The 15030-nt window shown below is 48.4% G+C and overlaps 3 protein-coding genes across 3 annotated transcripts; 1 reads left to right on the forward strand and 2 right to left on the reverse strand.

Annotated features, from left to right (window-relative positions):
* Nucleotides 1-1780: 1780 nt before the first annotated feature.
* LOC117164590 (uncharacterized) lies at nucleotides 1781-6519 on the forward strand. The gene is made up of 3 exons (XM_076626902.1): nucleotides 1781-1910; nucleotides 3018-4188; nucleotides 6471-6519. Exons 1-3 carry the CDS (start codon nucleotides 1781-1783, stop codon nucleotides 6517-6519), a joined length of 1350 nt encoding a protein of 449 aa, XP_076483017.1.
* A 113-nt stretch (nucleotides 6520-6632) lies between these two features.
* On the reverse strand, nucleotides 6633-8888 carry LOC117162936 (uncharacterized). Its single transcript, XM_033344917.2, has 2 exons — nucleotides 8778-8888; nucleotides 6633-8528 (listed from the first exon to the last, which is right to left on the reverse strand). Exons 1-2 carry the CDS (start codon nucleotides 8886-8888, stop codon nucleotides 6633-6635), a joined length of 2007 nt encoding a protein of 668 aa, XP_033200808.2.
* Nucleotides 8889-9278: 390 nt separating this feature from the next.
* LOC117165366 (uncharacterized) lies at nucleotides 9279-13101 on the reverse strand. Its single transcript, XM_076626903.1, has 3 exons — nucleotides 13045-13101; nucleotides 11048-12167; nucleotides 9279-10264 (listed from the first exon to the last, which is right to left on the reverse strand). The coding sequence occupies exons 1-3, from the start codon at nucleotides 13099-13101 to the stop codon at nucleotides 9279-9281; spliced, it is 2163 nt and encodes a 720-aa protein (XP_076483018.1).
* Nucleotides 13102-15030: the final 1929 nt, after the last annotated feature.

The raw sequence follows: 15030 nt of genomic DNA on the forward strand, positions 1-15030 counted from the left end.
ATCGAAACATTTTGGTCCTTCGAGCCGGATCACGTGCCAGTGAAGAGTGCACTTACCAGTGACCACACAGTGCCACGTGACTTTATCAAAACCAGCAGCGGGAGCAGGAGCTTCCACCACAGCGAAACCAGTGACGTCAGGCGCGTCATCTTCGAAGAAACACATCCCATTGGCAAGGGAACGCAACCACGCAGCCTTCCGTCGCAGCTGGACAATCATCAACGCAACGAATTTTCGCAACTTAACAATACAACCGAACGAGTGGCCGTCGGGAAGGAACAAGGCGTTCCTCACCAAACATACACGCGACCTCACGCAGCACGACAGTAAGGTAAGCTCGTTCCTTATTTCGACCATCTCCTATCCTCGGCAACGATGACGAGCGAAGACCAACTCATCTCCCTGCGTCGGAGACGAGGCTATTGTAGCGGCCGATTCACATACTTATCGAACCGACTGGACGAGTACGAGCAATCCGACAGTCAGCAAAACTCCTTATTAACGAATTACGAGAAACAACTGACCGAAGTTGCGAGTCAATTCGAAGCGATCCAACTCGAATTAGAAGTATTAGACGAGGAGGAACAAGCACGCGGCTTCGAAATAAGGGACCAGTACGTCGCGGTAGACACAAGGCTACAAAATCTTCTGAGGAACGCGCAAACAGCTTCGCCGTCGACATCCATAAACCTTCCAACCTGTGCATCATCCGCAAGTTTAAATCCGATATCCATTAAATTACCAGATCTTCGGCTCCCTACTTTTGACGGAAGCTTAGAAAAATGGAACACGTTTTATGATACCTTTTCCTCCACAAGAGATAAAAATCCTAGTCTCACTGACATACAAAAATTCCATTACCTGCAGTCCGCCCTGCAAGGAGAAGCAGCCGATTGTTTAAACGCGTTACCCCTTAGTAATGTAAACTACAGTCAGGCTATAGCCGTTCTCAAGGAGAGTTTCGAATGTACACGATACACAGCTTTCAGTCACTGCATGGCAATAATTGATTATCCAAGGATAACCAAGGAATCTCCAACGGAATTAAGGCGCTTAGTCCACACATTTAAACAACACATATATGCATTGAACAAATTAGGAGAATCCTACCTCGATACCAGTGCTATGCTCAACAGCCTCATCCTCTCGAAAATACCACTAAGTATCCAAAAGCAATGGGGAATGACGCTGCCCAATAACGAGGTGCCTCCGTACATTCATTTACTAAACTTGCTAGAGAGATTAGCACGAAGCTCCAGACCGATCACCAGGGTCAGACAAACCGGAACAAACTACTCCGGTCCGTCAACGCGCATCACGAGGGCATGCACTTACGGCGACACAGGTTACTCCAACATGCCCCACCTGTCAAGGACCACACCCCATTTGGAGATGTGACACCTTCAAAACCAAATCCCTTCGCGAACGCATTCGGGAGGTCAAAAGAGCATCACTATGCCTCAACTGCCTCGGGAAAGGGCACACAACGAAGCATTGTTTCGCAAGATCATGTCGCGTATGCGGAGAACGACATCATACAATGCTGCATAGGACAAAACGCCATTCAGGGTCTCGTTCCAGCACGTCCAGCCCGAAATCTTCCCCATCAAATAGCCGATCCACAACACCTTCTTTGCCGCCCTACGTATCACCCACTCGTCGCAAAAAGCACACAACAGACCACAGATCGGAAACACCACGAACAGCCGCGTCTCCAAGTCCACCGCCCAGTGACAAACGAACACACAACCAATGACGCCGACGATCGACGACTCCGTTGATGACCGAACATATCAGACCAATAGCATCCGAATTACTGTCCAATGATCTAGTCATCACAGCGCAGATAAACATTTTGAATGATAAACAGCAACCAATCCGTCGTCGAGCGTTGCTCGACACCGGATCCAGTATGAATTTCATTACCGAGGAATTAGCAAAATCGCTAAAGATAAGGCAAAACAAATGTTCGGTCCCGATCGGAGCTCTAGATACCTTGACAACGACTTCTAAGCGACACATCACGACCACGATCACTTCCACTGACGGTACATACACGCGGACATTAACGTTCCTTGTCATTCCAACCATATCAACCTTAATTCCCAGCGAACCCATCGATCGTTCGACACTTGAGATACCAAAAAATCTCAAATTGGCCGATCCACGATTTCATTTACCAGCTCCGATAGATGTACTACTAAGCTCAGGTTCAACACTCGCGTCGATGTGTGTGGGACAAGTCAACCTCACGCAGCCAGACGAGCCTGGACTGCGTCTGCAAAAGACGCGATTCGGATGGGTAATCGGGGGGAGTCCAACTTCCCAAACCGCGACAAACATATTTCACACATCCACGACGACCTTACAAGCAGACCTCGCGCGGTTTTGGGAAATCGATGAAGGACCCTCAATTAAACATATCTCAGAGGCAGATCGACGATGCGAAGAACACTTCCAAGCCCACACCCGACGCACCAGCGAAGGACGATACATCGTCGCTCTACCTTTCAACGATCAGCTTCAGTCACTCGGATCCTCTAAAACGCTGGCGAGTAAACGACTCGCCTCACTCAATCGCCGATTCCAGCACGACAAACGCTTCGAATCAGAATATCGAACGGTAATACAGGAATACCTGGCGTTGGGACACATGACGAAGGTCAATGACAACCACTCCGACGACAACGGATACTATTTACCCCATCATGGCGTGACCAAAGCATCGAGTCAAACCACCAAACTCCGTGTAGTTTTCGACGGATCGGCACCAAGCACTACCGGAACCTCCCTAAACGATACACTTCACACAGGACCCAAGTTACAGGAAGATTTATTTTGTATATTAATTAGATTCCGCGCTCATCAATACGTACTCACTGGCGACATCGAGAAAATGTATCGGCAATTCCTCGTACGACCAGAGGATCGGAAATATCAAAGGATATTATGGCGCAGCGCGAGTGGAGAAACAGAAACATATGAGCTTAACACTGTAACGTTCGGTTTATCCGCAGCACCGTATCTAGCTATACGGTGCCTCAAGCAACTGGCAGAGGACGAAGGACATCGATTTCCACGTGCAGCACAGGTACTGCAGCGGGATTTCTACGTCGACGACGCTCTCACCGGAGCTGAAACGAAGGACGAAGCCCTCACGCTCAGAACAGAACTCACCAATTTACTTCAACTGGCCGGCTTAAACATACGAAAATGGGCGTCAAACGATAATGACTTATTACACGGACTTTCCTTAGAAGAAACAAATCACCAACATTTTTTGGGCGACTCGCAAACCTTGAAGACGCCGGGGGTGTTTTGGAATTCATCCGACGACTCTATTCTTTACTCGGTCGAAGTCAAACCCACGCCCTCCCGAGTCACGAAACGAATCATCAGCTCGGAGATTGCAAAAATTTACGATCCGCTCGGTCTGCTCGCACCGGTGATTGTTCGGGCCAAGATGCTACTTCAACGAATATGGTCGTCGAAAATCGATTGGGATGAATCACTTCCGATCGAGTTACATATAGAGTGGGAAAGGTACTATGCCCAATTACGCTTATTAAACAACGTCAGGTTCCCACGCAAGGCAATAATCGAGTCCGCAATAGAAATTGAACTGCATGGTTTCTGCGATGCCAGCGAAAAGGCTTACGGAGCCTGTGTTTATCTCCGAACCCTTAACACCAACGGCCGTGTTTGGACCCAACTTTTAACCGCAAAATCGAAAGTCGCCCCCCTCAAGTGCCAGACCATTCCTCGGCTCGAGCTGAGCGGAGCACTCCTTCTTACGTCCCTGATGTCGACAGTACAACAAGCCCTATCACATAAAATTACTCGAACTATCTATTGGACCGATTCCACTATCGTCCTCCATTGGCTCAATACATCACCTCACACCCTTAAAACATTCGTCGCTAACAGAGTCTCCGAAATTCAAACAAAAACCAGCATCCGCGATTGGCGCCACGTTCCTACCGACGACAATCCCGCGGACTTAATATCACGCGGCCAAACACCCGAAGAGTTTCTGCGCCCAACCATCTGGCAGCACGGTCCTGCATGGCTCTACCAGTCGGAAGGCTATTGGCCGACATGGGAGCTAACACCGCAAATTGAACTACCGGAGCAGAAAGGGGCGATTTGTCTGTCCGCAAACCCCGCCGATTACAGTTTGTTGCAAAGGTATTCATCCTGGCCCAAGTTGATACGAATCATAGTTCGTTGCCTCCGTTGGAAACAGACAAAGAACCGAGCGGCACCCCTAACCGTTACCGAATTACGCATAACGCACAATAACCTGATAAAATTGTTGCAAAACATCCATCTCTCCGAGGAAATTCGTACACTCCAAAAAGATCGGAACGCGGCGATAAAGGGTAAGCTCACGCGACTCAATCCATTCATAGACAAGGAAGGAATATTGCGAGTCGGGGGTCGACTCAGTCATTCGTCGATGACCTTCGCCCAGAAACATCCCATAGTATTACCTAAGTCATCCGTTACAACACGCATCATAGAACACGAGCACAAGATCCACATGCACTCCGGAACGCAGGCTACGTTATACGCAGTAAGACAAAGATACTGGCCCGTCGACGGTCGAAGTCAAGTATGGCGGGCGATCAAAGGCTGCGTCCGCTGCTGCCGCGCTCAACCACCGCCGGTAGAATACGTGATGGGTAATCTGCCGGAGGCGCGAGTAACGGAATCTCGCCCATTCACAAACGTCGGCGTCGATTACTGCGGGCCGTTCCACATCAAGGAAAAACGAGATCGTAACCGTCGTCAGATAAAGGTATACGTAGCCATTTTCGTATGCCTAGCAATTAAAGCGGTACACATCGAGCTTGTTGACGATCTCACTAGCGAAGCCTTCATCGCCGCTCTTCGCAGATTTATCGCTCGACGGGGGTATTGCTCCACCATCCATTCTGATAACGGCACCAACTTCAGAGGAGCAAGCAACGAATTACGAGAGCTTCATGATTTATTACAATCGGACGATCACAAAGAAAAAGTAACCGCATTTTTAGCCGACAAACAAATCGAATGGCGCTTCATTCCCCCTAATTCACCGCATTTCGGTGGGCTATGGGAAGCAGCGGTGAAGTCATTTAAACGCCACCTCAGGCGTGTAGCCGGCAACGAGTTACTCACCTCTGAACAATTGAATACTCTTATCATAGAAATAGAAGCAGTCCTCAATTCCCGCCCGCTAACTCCTATCTCCACCGATCCAAATGATCTCCTAGTCCTCACTCCCGGACATTTCCTCATTGGCGATTCACTAATGTGCTTACGTGATCGAGATTTCAGAGACATTCCATCGAACCGACTCTCCAGATGGCAGCATATCCAACAGCTTAAACAGCATTTTTGGAACCGCTGGCATAAGGAGTATTTGAACGAGTTAACCAACCGCAATAAGTGGAGCAAGGGTGGACACGGCATCCAAAAGGGCACAATCGTCATCCTCAGAGAGGACAACGTTCCCTCCATGCATTGGCCTCTGGGCCGAGTTATCAAGGTTCATCCAGGCGCCGATGGTGTCATCCGGACAGCTACAGTTCAGACGGCAAAGAGCGTTTTGGCTTGTCCCACTGCCAATTCAACCCGACCTAGAGAAACCCGAACAACTAGCCACCGAGACGAACTAAGATGGGAACTTCAACCTAACTTGATCGGTACCCTCTCAACGGGGGGAGAATGTTACGCCATGCGGCTTACCATAGATCATATTCTTAACTGTCGTTCGCGGCACTATAATGTCGCAGACGGATCGTCGCGGCTGCCCGGCAAACAAACATTGTAGTGGCAAGCGCATGGTTCACTAAGCAGGGCGACCTCCAGAAACGTCGATTCGTGGCCGTTATTTTACCTCGCGTAAAAGAATGTGGCGTGGTCCGAACGTAGTGGGGGTCGCCTTCCATAAAAAACGGGAAAAATCGAAAGGCGAGCAGAACTCTTCGAGAAGCCGAACCGTCAACACATCTCTTATATCGCGCATTACTTAACAAGCAAAACGCAGTTACATTTCTTTTTGTTGTTCTCTTTATGTCTTCCTAGTTGATAATTTGTTAAAATAAACGTTAATTTATTTGTGTTAATTCTGTGGAATTCATTGAACTACCCTTATTATCCTAATCGAAATAAGGGAGTCGATCAGTTCGTGGCGTCGATTATTTAATCGTAACGGGAACTTACAACTCTCGTTGACGTGATATCTCGCGATCGCGTCTCTCCGCGAACGATCGAAACAACCATCGTGGTGGATAGATGACTGTGAGCGTGAGAAAAACCTAGCTTGTTTTATTACAGGGCTATTCGGATTTTCCTAATGGGTGCATACCCGCTTTCTCCGTGTTTTAAGTGCGACTAATAAACCCAAGGACCTCTCTAAAAACCGACTGTGTCTCGAGAATATTTTTAAGCTTTAGAAATTCTTCAAGACAAACGGGTTGAAGACACAGGGCGAAACAATACAGGGAAATGAAAGTTATGGTGGGTCCTTAAGTTTATTGAGGATCGAAGTGACGTTACGCAGGTCGGTTGTTGTCCGGTCGCCCGGGCTGGCGTGCAGATGTTTTAGGCGGCGTAACATCCTTCCCCCGTTGAGATGGCACCGATCAAATTCTGGCTGTGGAGTCAGGTGTGTCGTTGGTGACCTCCTTCGCACCGTGTGGACGTTCGGCCTCGTCTGGATCTGGGTGGATGGGTAAGGGGACCAGTCTTTTGACACCGCAGTCGAGGATGCTTGTTGCCGCCTGCGCGGTAGCGGTCCGGATGATTCCGTCGGCTCCTGGATGGACCTTGATTACGCGGCCCAAAGGCCACTGCATAGAGGGTACGTTATCCTCCCTGAGGATTACTACGGTGCCTTCACGAATGTTATGTTTGCCCTTGTCCCATTGGTTGCGGCGGATTAGCTCATTTAGGTATTCTCGATACCATCTGCTCCAGCAGTGCTGCTTAATCTGGTGAATGCGCTGCCAACTGGATAGCCGGCCTGATGGAACTGCCCTGAAATCACGCTCCCGTAAACTGGATAGTGTGTCACCGATCAGAAAATGTCCGGGAGTGAGGACAGGAGGATCTTGCGGATCGGATGAGATGGGAGTCAGTGGGCGTGAATTGAGAATGGCTTCAATTTCGATCACAAGGGTGTTGAGGTGCTCAAAGCTCAGAAGCTCCCTGCCGACCACGCGGATGAGATGGCGTTTGAACGCTTTAACCGAGACTTCCCATAAGCCGCCAAAATGTGGTGAGTTCGGAGGATTAAAACGCCATTGTATTTGTCGGTCGGCGAGAAAATTCTGTACCCTATCCTGGTGGTCGTCGGACTGCAATAAGGTCCGGAGTTCTTGCAGCTCCCGGTTAGCCCCGACGAAATTGGTGCCGTTGTCGGTGAGGATCGTTGCGCAGTATCCTCGTCGCGAGATGAAACGGCGTAGCGCGGCCAAGAAGGCGTCGGTGGTTAGATCGCTGACTAACTCTATGTGGACCGCCTTTGTCGCCAGACAAACGAATATGGCGGCGTACGTCTTGATTTTACGTCGGTTGCGGTCCCTCCTCTCCTTGATGTAGAATGGGCCGCAGTAGTCGATTCCGACGTTCGTGAACGGCCGCGATTCGGTAATACGCGCCTCTGGCAAATCACCCATCAAGTATTCCACTGGTGCAGGGTTGGCTCTGCAGCATCGGACGCACCTTCTGAGAAAGCGCCATACCTGGCTACGGCCGTCGATCGGCCAATAGCGCAGTCTCACCGCGTATAGTGTAGCTTGTGTCCCTGTGTGATGATTGTTCCGGTGCTCTTGCTCTATAATTAGCTCTGTCACCGGGGATTTCGGTAGGATGATCGGGTGTTTTTGGCTGAAGGGTATGGCGGAGTTGGTTAGTCGTCCTCCTACCCGGAGTAGCCCATCTTCGTCGAGGAAGGGGTTTAATGGGTGTAGTTTCCCTCCAACATCCTCGCTTCGACTTTTCTGGAGGATCCGAATTTCAGGCGCGAAATGACTGGATTGTAATATTTTTATTAGTCTGTTGTGCGCTGCAGTCAGTTCGTCTGTGGTGAGATGGGCAGATAGGTGTTGCTTATGTCTCCATCGAAGACACCGGGCGACGATTCTTATTAGTCTTGGCCAAGACGAGTAAGGATGGAGGAGTGTGTTGTCGCTAATATTCGTCCTCAGACAGATCGTCTTCTTTTGCTCCGGGAGGTCGACTACCGGTGTCGGGCTCCAGACCGGCCAATAGTTTTCGCTTTGCAGGAGCCACCTTGGACCGTTTTTCCAAATGGACGGACATAGGAATTCCTTGGGCGTCTGGCCTCGGGAGATGAGATCCGCTGGATTATCGTCGGTAGGCACATGACGCCAGTCGGAGGTATTGGTCTTGGTCTGTATCTCAGCGACTCGATTCGCCACAAATGTTTTCAAGGTGTGCGACGAAGACCTGATCCAATGGAGCACGATGGTGGAGTCAGTCCAGTATACTATCGGCGATATCTTGGTCGCCAGGGCCTGTCGTATTGACGAAATCAAGAACGTCAAAATAAGTTAATTCGAGCTTAATTCGAGACGTGGTATGGAAAGCGATTTGAGCGGCGCTACCTTCGACCGCGCCGTGAGGAGTCGAGTCCAAATATTGTTCTTTCGGTCCGTCGTCCGCACGTAGACGCACGCCCCATATGCCCTTTCGCTAGCGTCACAGAATCCGTGTAGCTCAATTTTCGTTGCGGATTCAATGATGGTCTTCCGAGGGAACCTTACCACATTTAACAACGGCAATTGGGTGTGGTATTTGATCCATTCTGTGTGTACGTCTGTCGGAAGGGATTCGTCCCAATCTACCTTCAATGTCCAGACTTGTTGCAAAATCATTTTTGCTCGAACGATTACCGGCGCGAGCAATCCTAGTGGATCATAGATTTGTGCGATGACTGAACTGATTGATCGCTTTGTAACTCGGGAAGTGTCACTGATCGTCTTGACCGAATATAGTATGGCATCGTCGGCTGAATCCCAAAAGACGCTGAGTAGTTTTGACGTGGATGACTCACCGAGATGTAATTTCTGGTTGGTGTCTTCTTCAGGTAGCCCTCGTAGCAGATCCCGATCGTTTGATGCCCATGTGCGGATATTTATACCGGCTAGCTTAAGTAATTTCGTGAGATCATTCCTGACTGATAAGGCTTCGTCCTTCGTATCGGCTCCGGTCAACGCATCGTCGACATACAAGTCTCGCCGTAGGATCTGCGCTGCTCTCGGAAATCAAGGTCCCTCGTCTTCTGCCAACTGTTTGAGACATCGGATGGCCAGATACGGGGCTGCGGATAGACCGAACGTTACGGCGTTGACTCGGTATGTTTCGATCTCTCCGTTGTCGGCACGCCACAGAATCTTTTGATAAGGACGATCTTCTGGACGTAGGATGAATTGACGGTACATTTTCTCGATGTCGCCGGTAAGGACATATTGAAATGACCGGAATCTCAATAGGATGTTTCTCAGGTCTTCTTGTAATTTCGGGCCCGTATGAAGGGCGTCGTTTAGAGACACTCCCGTGGTACTTGATGCGGAGCCGTCGAACACATCCCGGAGCTTGGTGGTGTCGCTCGATTCCTTGATCACGCCGTGAGGTGGTAAATAATATCCGTGGTCGGTGGCGTGATCCGTGTTGATCTTCGTCATGTGACCCAAGTCTAAATATTCTTGGATCACAGCACTATACGCGGTTTCATATTGTATGTCGCGTTGGAATCGACGATGAAGAGAGGCGAGCCTGCTCATTGCAGCGGCCTTCGATGACCCTAGTGAGGAAAGCTTTTCGTTGAATGGTAATGCAACGATGTATCTGCCTTCCTTGGTTCGTCGGACGTGGTTTCGGAAATGTTCTTCACATAGTCGTTCAGATTCCGAAAGATGAGTAGTGGCCGGTCCCTCGTCGATCTCGCAAAACCGTGCGAGGTCCTCTTGCAGAGCCGTTGTGGTTGCGTGGAACGTATTTATCGCGGTTTGGGACGTTGGACTCCCCCCGATTATCCAGCCGAACCGTGTTTTTTGTAGACGTAGTTCAGGTTCGCCTGGTTGCGCCAGATTGACCTGCCCGATGCACAGCGACGCAAATGTTGATCCGGTACTAAGTAAGACATCGATCGGGGCTGGGCAATGGAATTGTGGATCGGCTAATTGAATATTTCTGGGTAATCCCAGAATCGAGGGTTCGATGGGCTCGCTTGGTATGAAAGTCGACATGGCTGGGATAACAAGAAATCTCAATGTTTTCTTATACTTGCCGTCCGTCGACGTGATTGTGGCCGTGGTGTATCGTTATGCCGTGGTGCTCAAATTGTCGAGGGTGCCGATCTGGATCCCACATCTCCTTTGTTTTATACCGAGGGAATTCGCGAGCTTGTCGGTCATGAAGTTCATGCTCGTCCCAGTGTCGAGTAAGGCTCGGGCTCGGATTGGTTGTGCCTGTTTGTTCAAAACATTGATCTGTGCTGTGGCCAACAGATCATAATGCAGAGGGGTGTGGGGAGATGTGTTTGTTAGTCCGATCCCCCTTGCTGTCGTAGTCTCGGACAGTCAGTTTTGCCCCGGTTGGGACTTGGACGAGGAGGTTGGGGTGGTGTTCTTGATCCGGGCTGAGCGTGACTCATACGAGGCATGCTCTTTCGTAAGTCTTGGAGCCGAAGATGTATGTTTCCGTGAAGTGTCGGATGTTCGTCTCGACTTGCGGGACGACCGCGACTTCGATAATCCAGATGGTGATTGTTCGGTGGAGGCTCGCTTGTGTGATGAACGACTACCCGACGACCGACCGCTCGGTGCGCGACTGCCCGACGACCGACCGCGCGATGAGCGACTGTCCGACGACCGACTGCTCGGCGACCAACCGCTTGCCGATCGACCGCTCGACGATCGACCGCTCGAAGATCGACCGCTCGAAGATCGACCGCTCGACGACCGTGAGTCTACCTGGGTTCGTTCGCGGTGTAGATAAGTATGGTGTCGGTGACCGCAGATACGACACGAACCCGATGTACACTGTGTCGGCGAATGTCCTCTGCCTAGGCAATTTATACACAACGATGCCTTCTTCACGATCTGAAAACGTTTGGTCGATGATTTGGCCTTGAAGATTTTACAGTGTCTGATCTCGTGAGGTCCGTTGCAGGTCGGACACACCACCGTTCTGCTGGTTGTAGCAAGGGTTTGCCCATGCGGTATGGTTGTTCGCTGACTGTGGTGTTTGTGGATTGACCCTTTTGATTCCTTCGCTTTAGAGAGGAATTGAGTCCCGTTCGCTCGTGTTTTGAGAAAGTCTATCAGATGCTGATAGGATGGCACCTGTTGACGGGGCAGTGTGCGTTGCCATTTACGCAGGCTGGACGAGGGCAATTTCGACGCGATCAATTCGATAATCGCTATATTTGATATGACGGGCTCTTTTAGGTGTTCGAGCGCCTTTAGATTTACGCTGATGGTTTCCAAAAAATCCTCTAGGGCTTCTGGAGTTTCCTTTTTGATTTCCGGATAGTTGCGCATCAAATTCCAATGGCGCATGCAGATTTGGAGGGGGCAATTGAACTTATCCTTCAGAGTGTCAAGCGCGATGGGATAGTTGGCCTCTGTGAGTTCTAATGACTGGATACTCTGTGCGGCCCGTCCAGTTATAGATGAGCGTAGATGCTGGAACTTTCGGACATTCGTCAAACTTTCGTTACAGTCTACTATGGATGAGAACGTGTCGTAGAAATAGGTCCAGTTCTCGAGGGCGCCGTCGAATTGGGGCACGCGGACCTCTGGAAAGGTGGTCGGCTTTGCTTTCCGGCATGTCTCGCCTGTTTCTGTTGTCGACGGGGTAGTTGCTGACATTTGCTCAAAGAGACCTAGGAACCGCATGTCAAGCTCCAGATGCTCTTGCGATAACGAAGCTACACGCGCATCTTCCCCCTCATCTAACCCATCTAACTCTTCTTGAACCGCGAGTATCCTCCTCCAAAGTTCATCGAACGAGCTGCGGCAAGATGTTAGGAAGATTCTGTTTGCCTTCCCAGACGTTTCGTATTCATCGAGTTCGCGCTTTATGGTTGCAAGTCGACCGGCTAGGGCATAATTTTGACCTCCGTCCACACTCAAAATACTATCTACATGCTAGAATTAGGGATTCAATTTTATAATACGTTGCCTCACTTTCCATCACTGCTTTCCTACTATCAGTCACTTGAACTGTAATGTAAACCAGTCTGTTATTTCCAATACTATTCTGCATACCATTTATCAAGAACAATACATTTTATTTGTTAATGTAATAAGATGCGAAGTTCCTCATTTGTCCTAATATCAATCAATGGATAAATGAATTGAAATCTGTGAAAATAATGTAATATCGGAAAATAAGGATAGAAATTTTTTCCCGATTACTTGCAACTTATTAATATTAAATTGAATATACATATATAAATTGGACAGGAAACGATATTTATTTAACGGAAAATAAATGCAATACTCGTATCTATATCAAATAACTTTACAGTTATTTGACCACTCTCGTCACAACGAATCTAACTCACAGACACTCTCTCTCTCTAACAACTCTATCAATTCTCACAACTCTACTCTTCGACGATTCGATACCTCTAACTACTCTACTCTTCGACGTCTCAATTAGCTCTGATTCTCGCAACACGCACACTTTTCGACTCGCCTTGCGTAGCGAAACCGTCCTTCTTCTAACGTTGTCTATTGTTTCCCTCATTCCTATGTAAGAACTACCAACTACGTGCCTTTAGTCACGTAGGCACTCTTAAATGTAAACGAACCACAGAAACACGACGTACACGGTTTTTCTATTTTCAACTGATTTCTAATTCGAATTACTTTACGATATTACAATAAGTATCTAGTAACACGACTTTCGAACCGATGTAATTATTGCAATGATTGTTAAATTTCAAAACAATTTCCTATACATGTTAAACATATTACGTATATGTCCATGTCTAGTATTTCGATTAGTTGCTCTACTTGCGTTAGTTCGCCATTCTGGATCATCTAGACTCAACAAAGATGCATTCAATTTATCCATGCCTTAAAAAGCTCTGTAGCGTCAACAGAGTTAGAATTTGCTTCAAACCATGTTGTTGTTTTGCTTCGGAATATCAAGAGGTATTGTAAGGAATTATAAGCTCCGGGCAAAACAATGGCACCGCTACATGTATCCGTAAGACAAGACGAATTTGTATCTTTTGACCTCCTTCTGACGATTATGACTAAACGAACGTGATTGCAAACGATTCAGTATAAACTGTGAATAAACGTCTGTATAGATATCGTTTTGCGACAAGATCTGTTTTAAATACACTAAGGAGTACACATATTGGTAGTCTCATTATTCGATCCCGTACAGCTCTTATTAAGGAAGATAGACGCCTGTGACAGTATGCAGCATGGCCAACTTTGAACAGGGCATATTGATAAGCCAGAGTAACTCACATACAAATTTTTTTTTTTTTTTTTTACGTGGAGAAATCCTCATGGACACTCCGCTGTTGCAGTAATTGCGTAACAGCAGAGTAGTGTCGGACTCTTACCGACTAAAACTCCACGATGACCACCCGACGCGTATGACTGGGATGCTCCAGGATTCTCTTATGAATTAACTTCAGTTGCACCCCCTTCACGCGTTCTCCAGTTCTAGCCAGTCCTAATATTTCCTGAATATTGAATTGGCGTTAGGGGGGGCCATTACACCTAGCACTGTCTCTCCTTATTGATATTCACCGGAGGCTTGTCTTGTGTGCTTCGACAACTCGCATACAACCTGGTGGTACAAGCTATGAAAACACTTTTCCGGACATGAGAATACACATTAGCACAGATAACGTACAAAAGGTATTAGAGCCCACCAAATAAGATTTGCTACAATTTGCTGTAGTTCGTCACAATAAGCCTATGAGTATCGTGTGTCAAACGATTTTCGAATTAGTTGATGCTTGGATGTTCAAGATACGGAAGCGCGGAGTGATGAGACGTTTATGTACAACTTGATCATGGTGCAACCCATTCATCAGCCAGAAAACTTCATGCACGATTTTCTAAAAAGAAAGACATTTCCCCCCTTCTTTATGCCGTACCAATCCTCGCAGCGGAAGCGTTACCATCCCAGCGATGTCAGTAACGTCAAGGGCCGTCACCTTCGAAGAGGTATAATCCGGTGGTTCAAACGCAACCACACAGCCTCCTGCCGCAACTGGACAATCGTCAACAGAAGTAAGTTATAACCACCCCATTCTCAATTATATAACAAATAATGACAACCGGAAACGAACTTGCCGCCTTGCGTCGACGCCGGGGCCAATATACCGGCCACTTTACACGCTTATCAAAAAAACTGGACGTAATCGAACAATCCGGCTGTCCGCGAGAGGCCAAGTGTATCCAAATCAAAAATCGTCTGGAAATCTATGAGACGGAACTCCGCGTCATTTAAAACGAGATTGTGAGCATAGACGAGGAAGCGAGCGAGCGCGGCCTTGAAATAGCAGACGAGTACAAAAAATTAGTACTCCGAGTAACCAATCAGTTAAACCACATACGACTAACTACGACGTCACAATCGACCAACGACGAATCAGCTGCCGGTCGCGAGACTGCTTCGCTTAAATTACCGGAGAATCATTTTCCGGGACATAATGCGATGACGCCACCTTCGCCATTGCCACAAGGGCCCACGGATAAAGTACCCACCATGGCGAATTCACAACCACCAGAATATAGCAGCAACACGTCTATCAGTTTCCTGGGAAACAATAATAATCTAAACAGCAACGCTATTCAGACTCCGCCGACGGAGAATATCGCATCGACTCGAACGTCGATCGCGTCGCGAGTCACGCGTAGCTCATTGCATGACACCTGCAGCTCATCACCTACACGCGACTTGACGACAACCAAGTTCGCGTCCGCATTATCTCGACCGTCCTACCCAAGGACACTGTTAGGGAAGTGATACATT

This window comes from Bombus vancouverensis, unplaced genomic scaffold (assembly GCF_051014615.1).
Source record: "Bombus vancouverensis nearcticus unplaced genomic scaffold, iyBomVanc1_principal scaffold0035, whole genome shotgun sequence".
Lineage (NCBI taxonomy): Eukaryota > Metazoa > Arthropoda > Insecta > Hymenoptera > Apidae > Bombus > Bombus vancouverensis.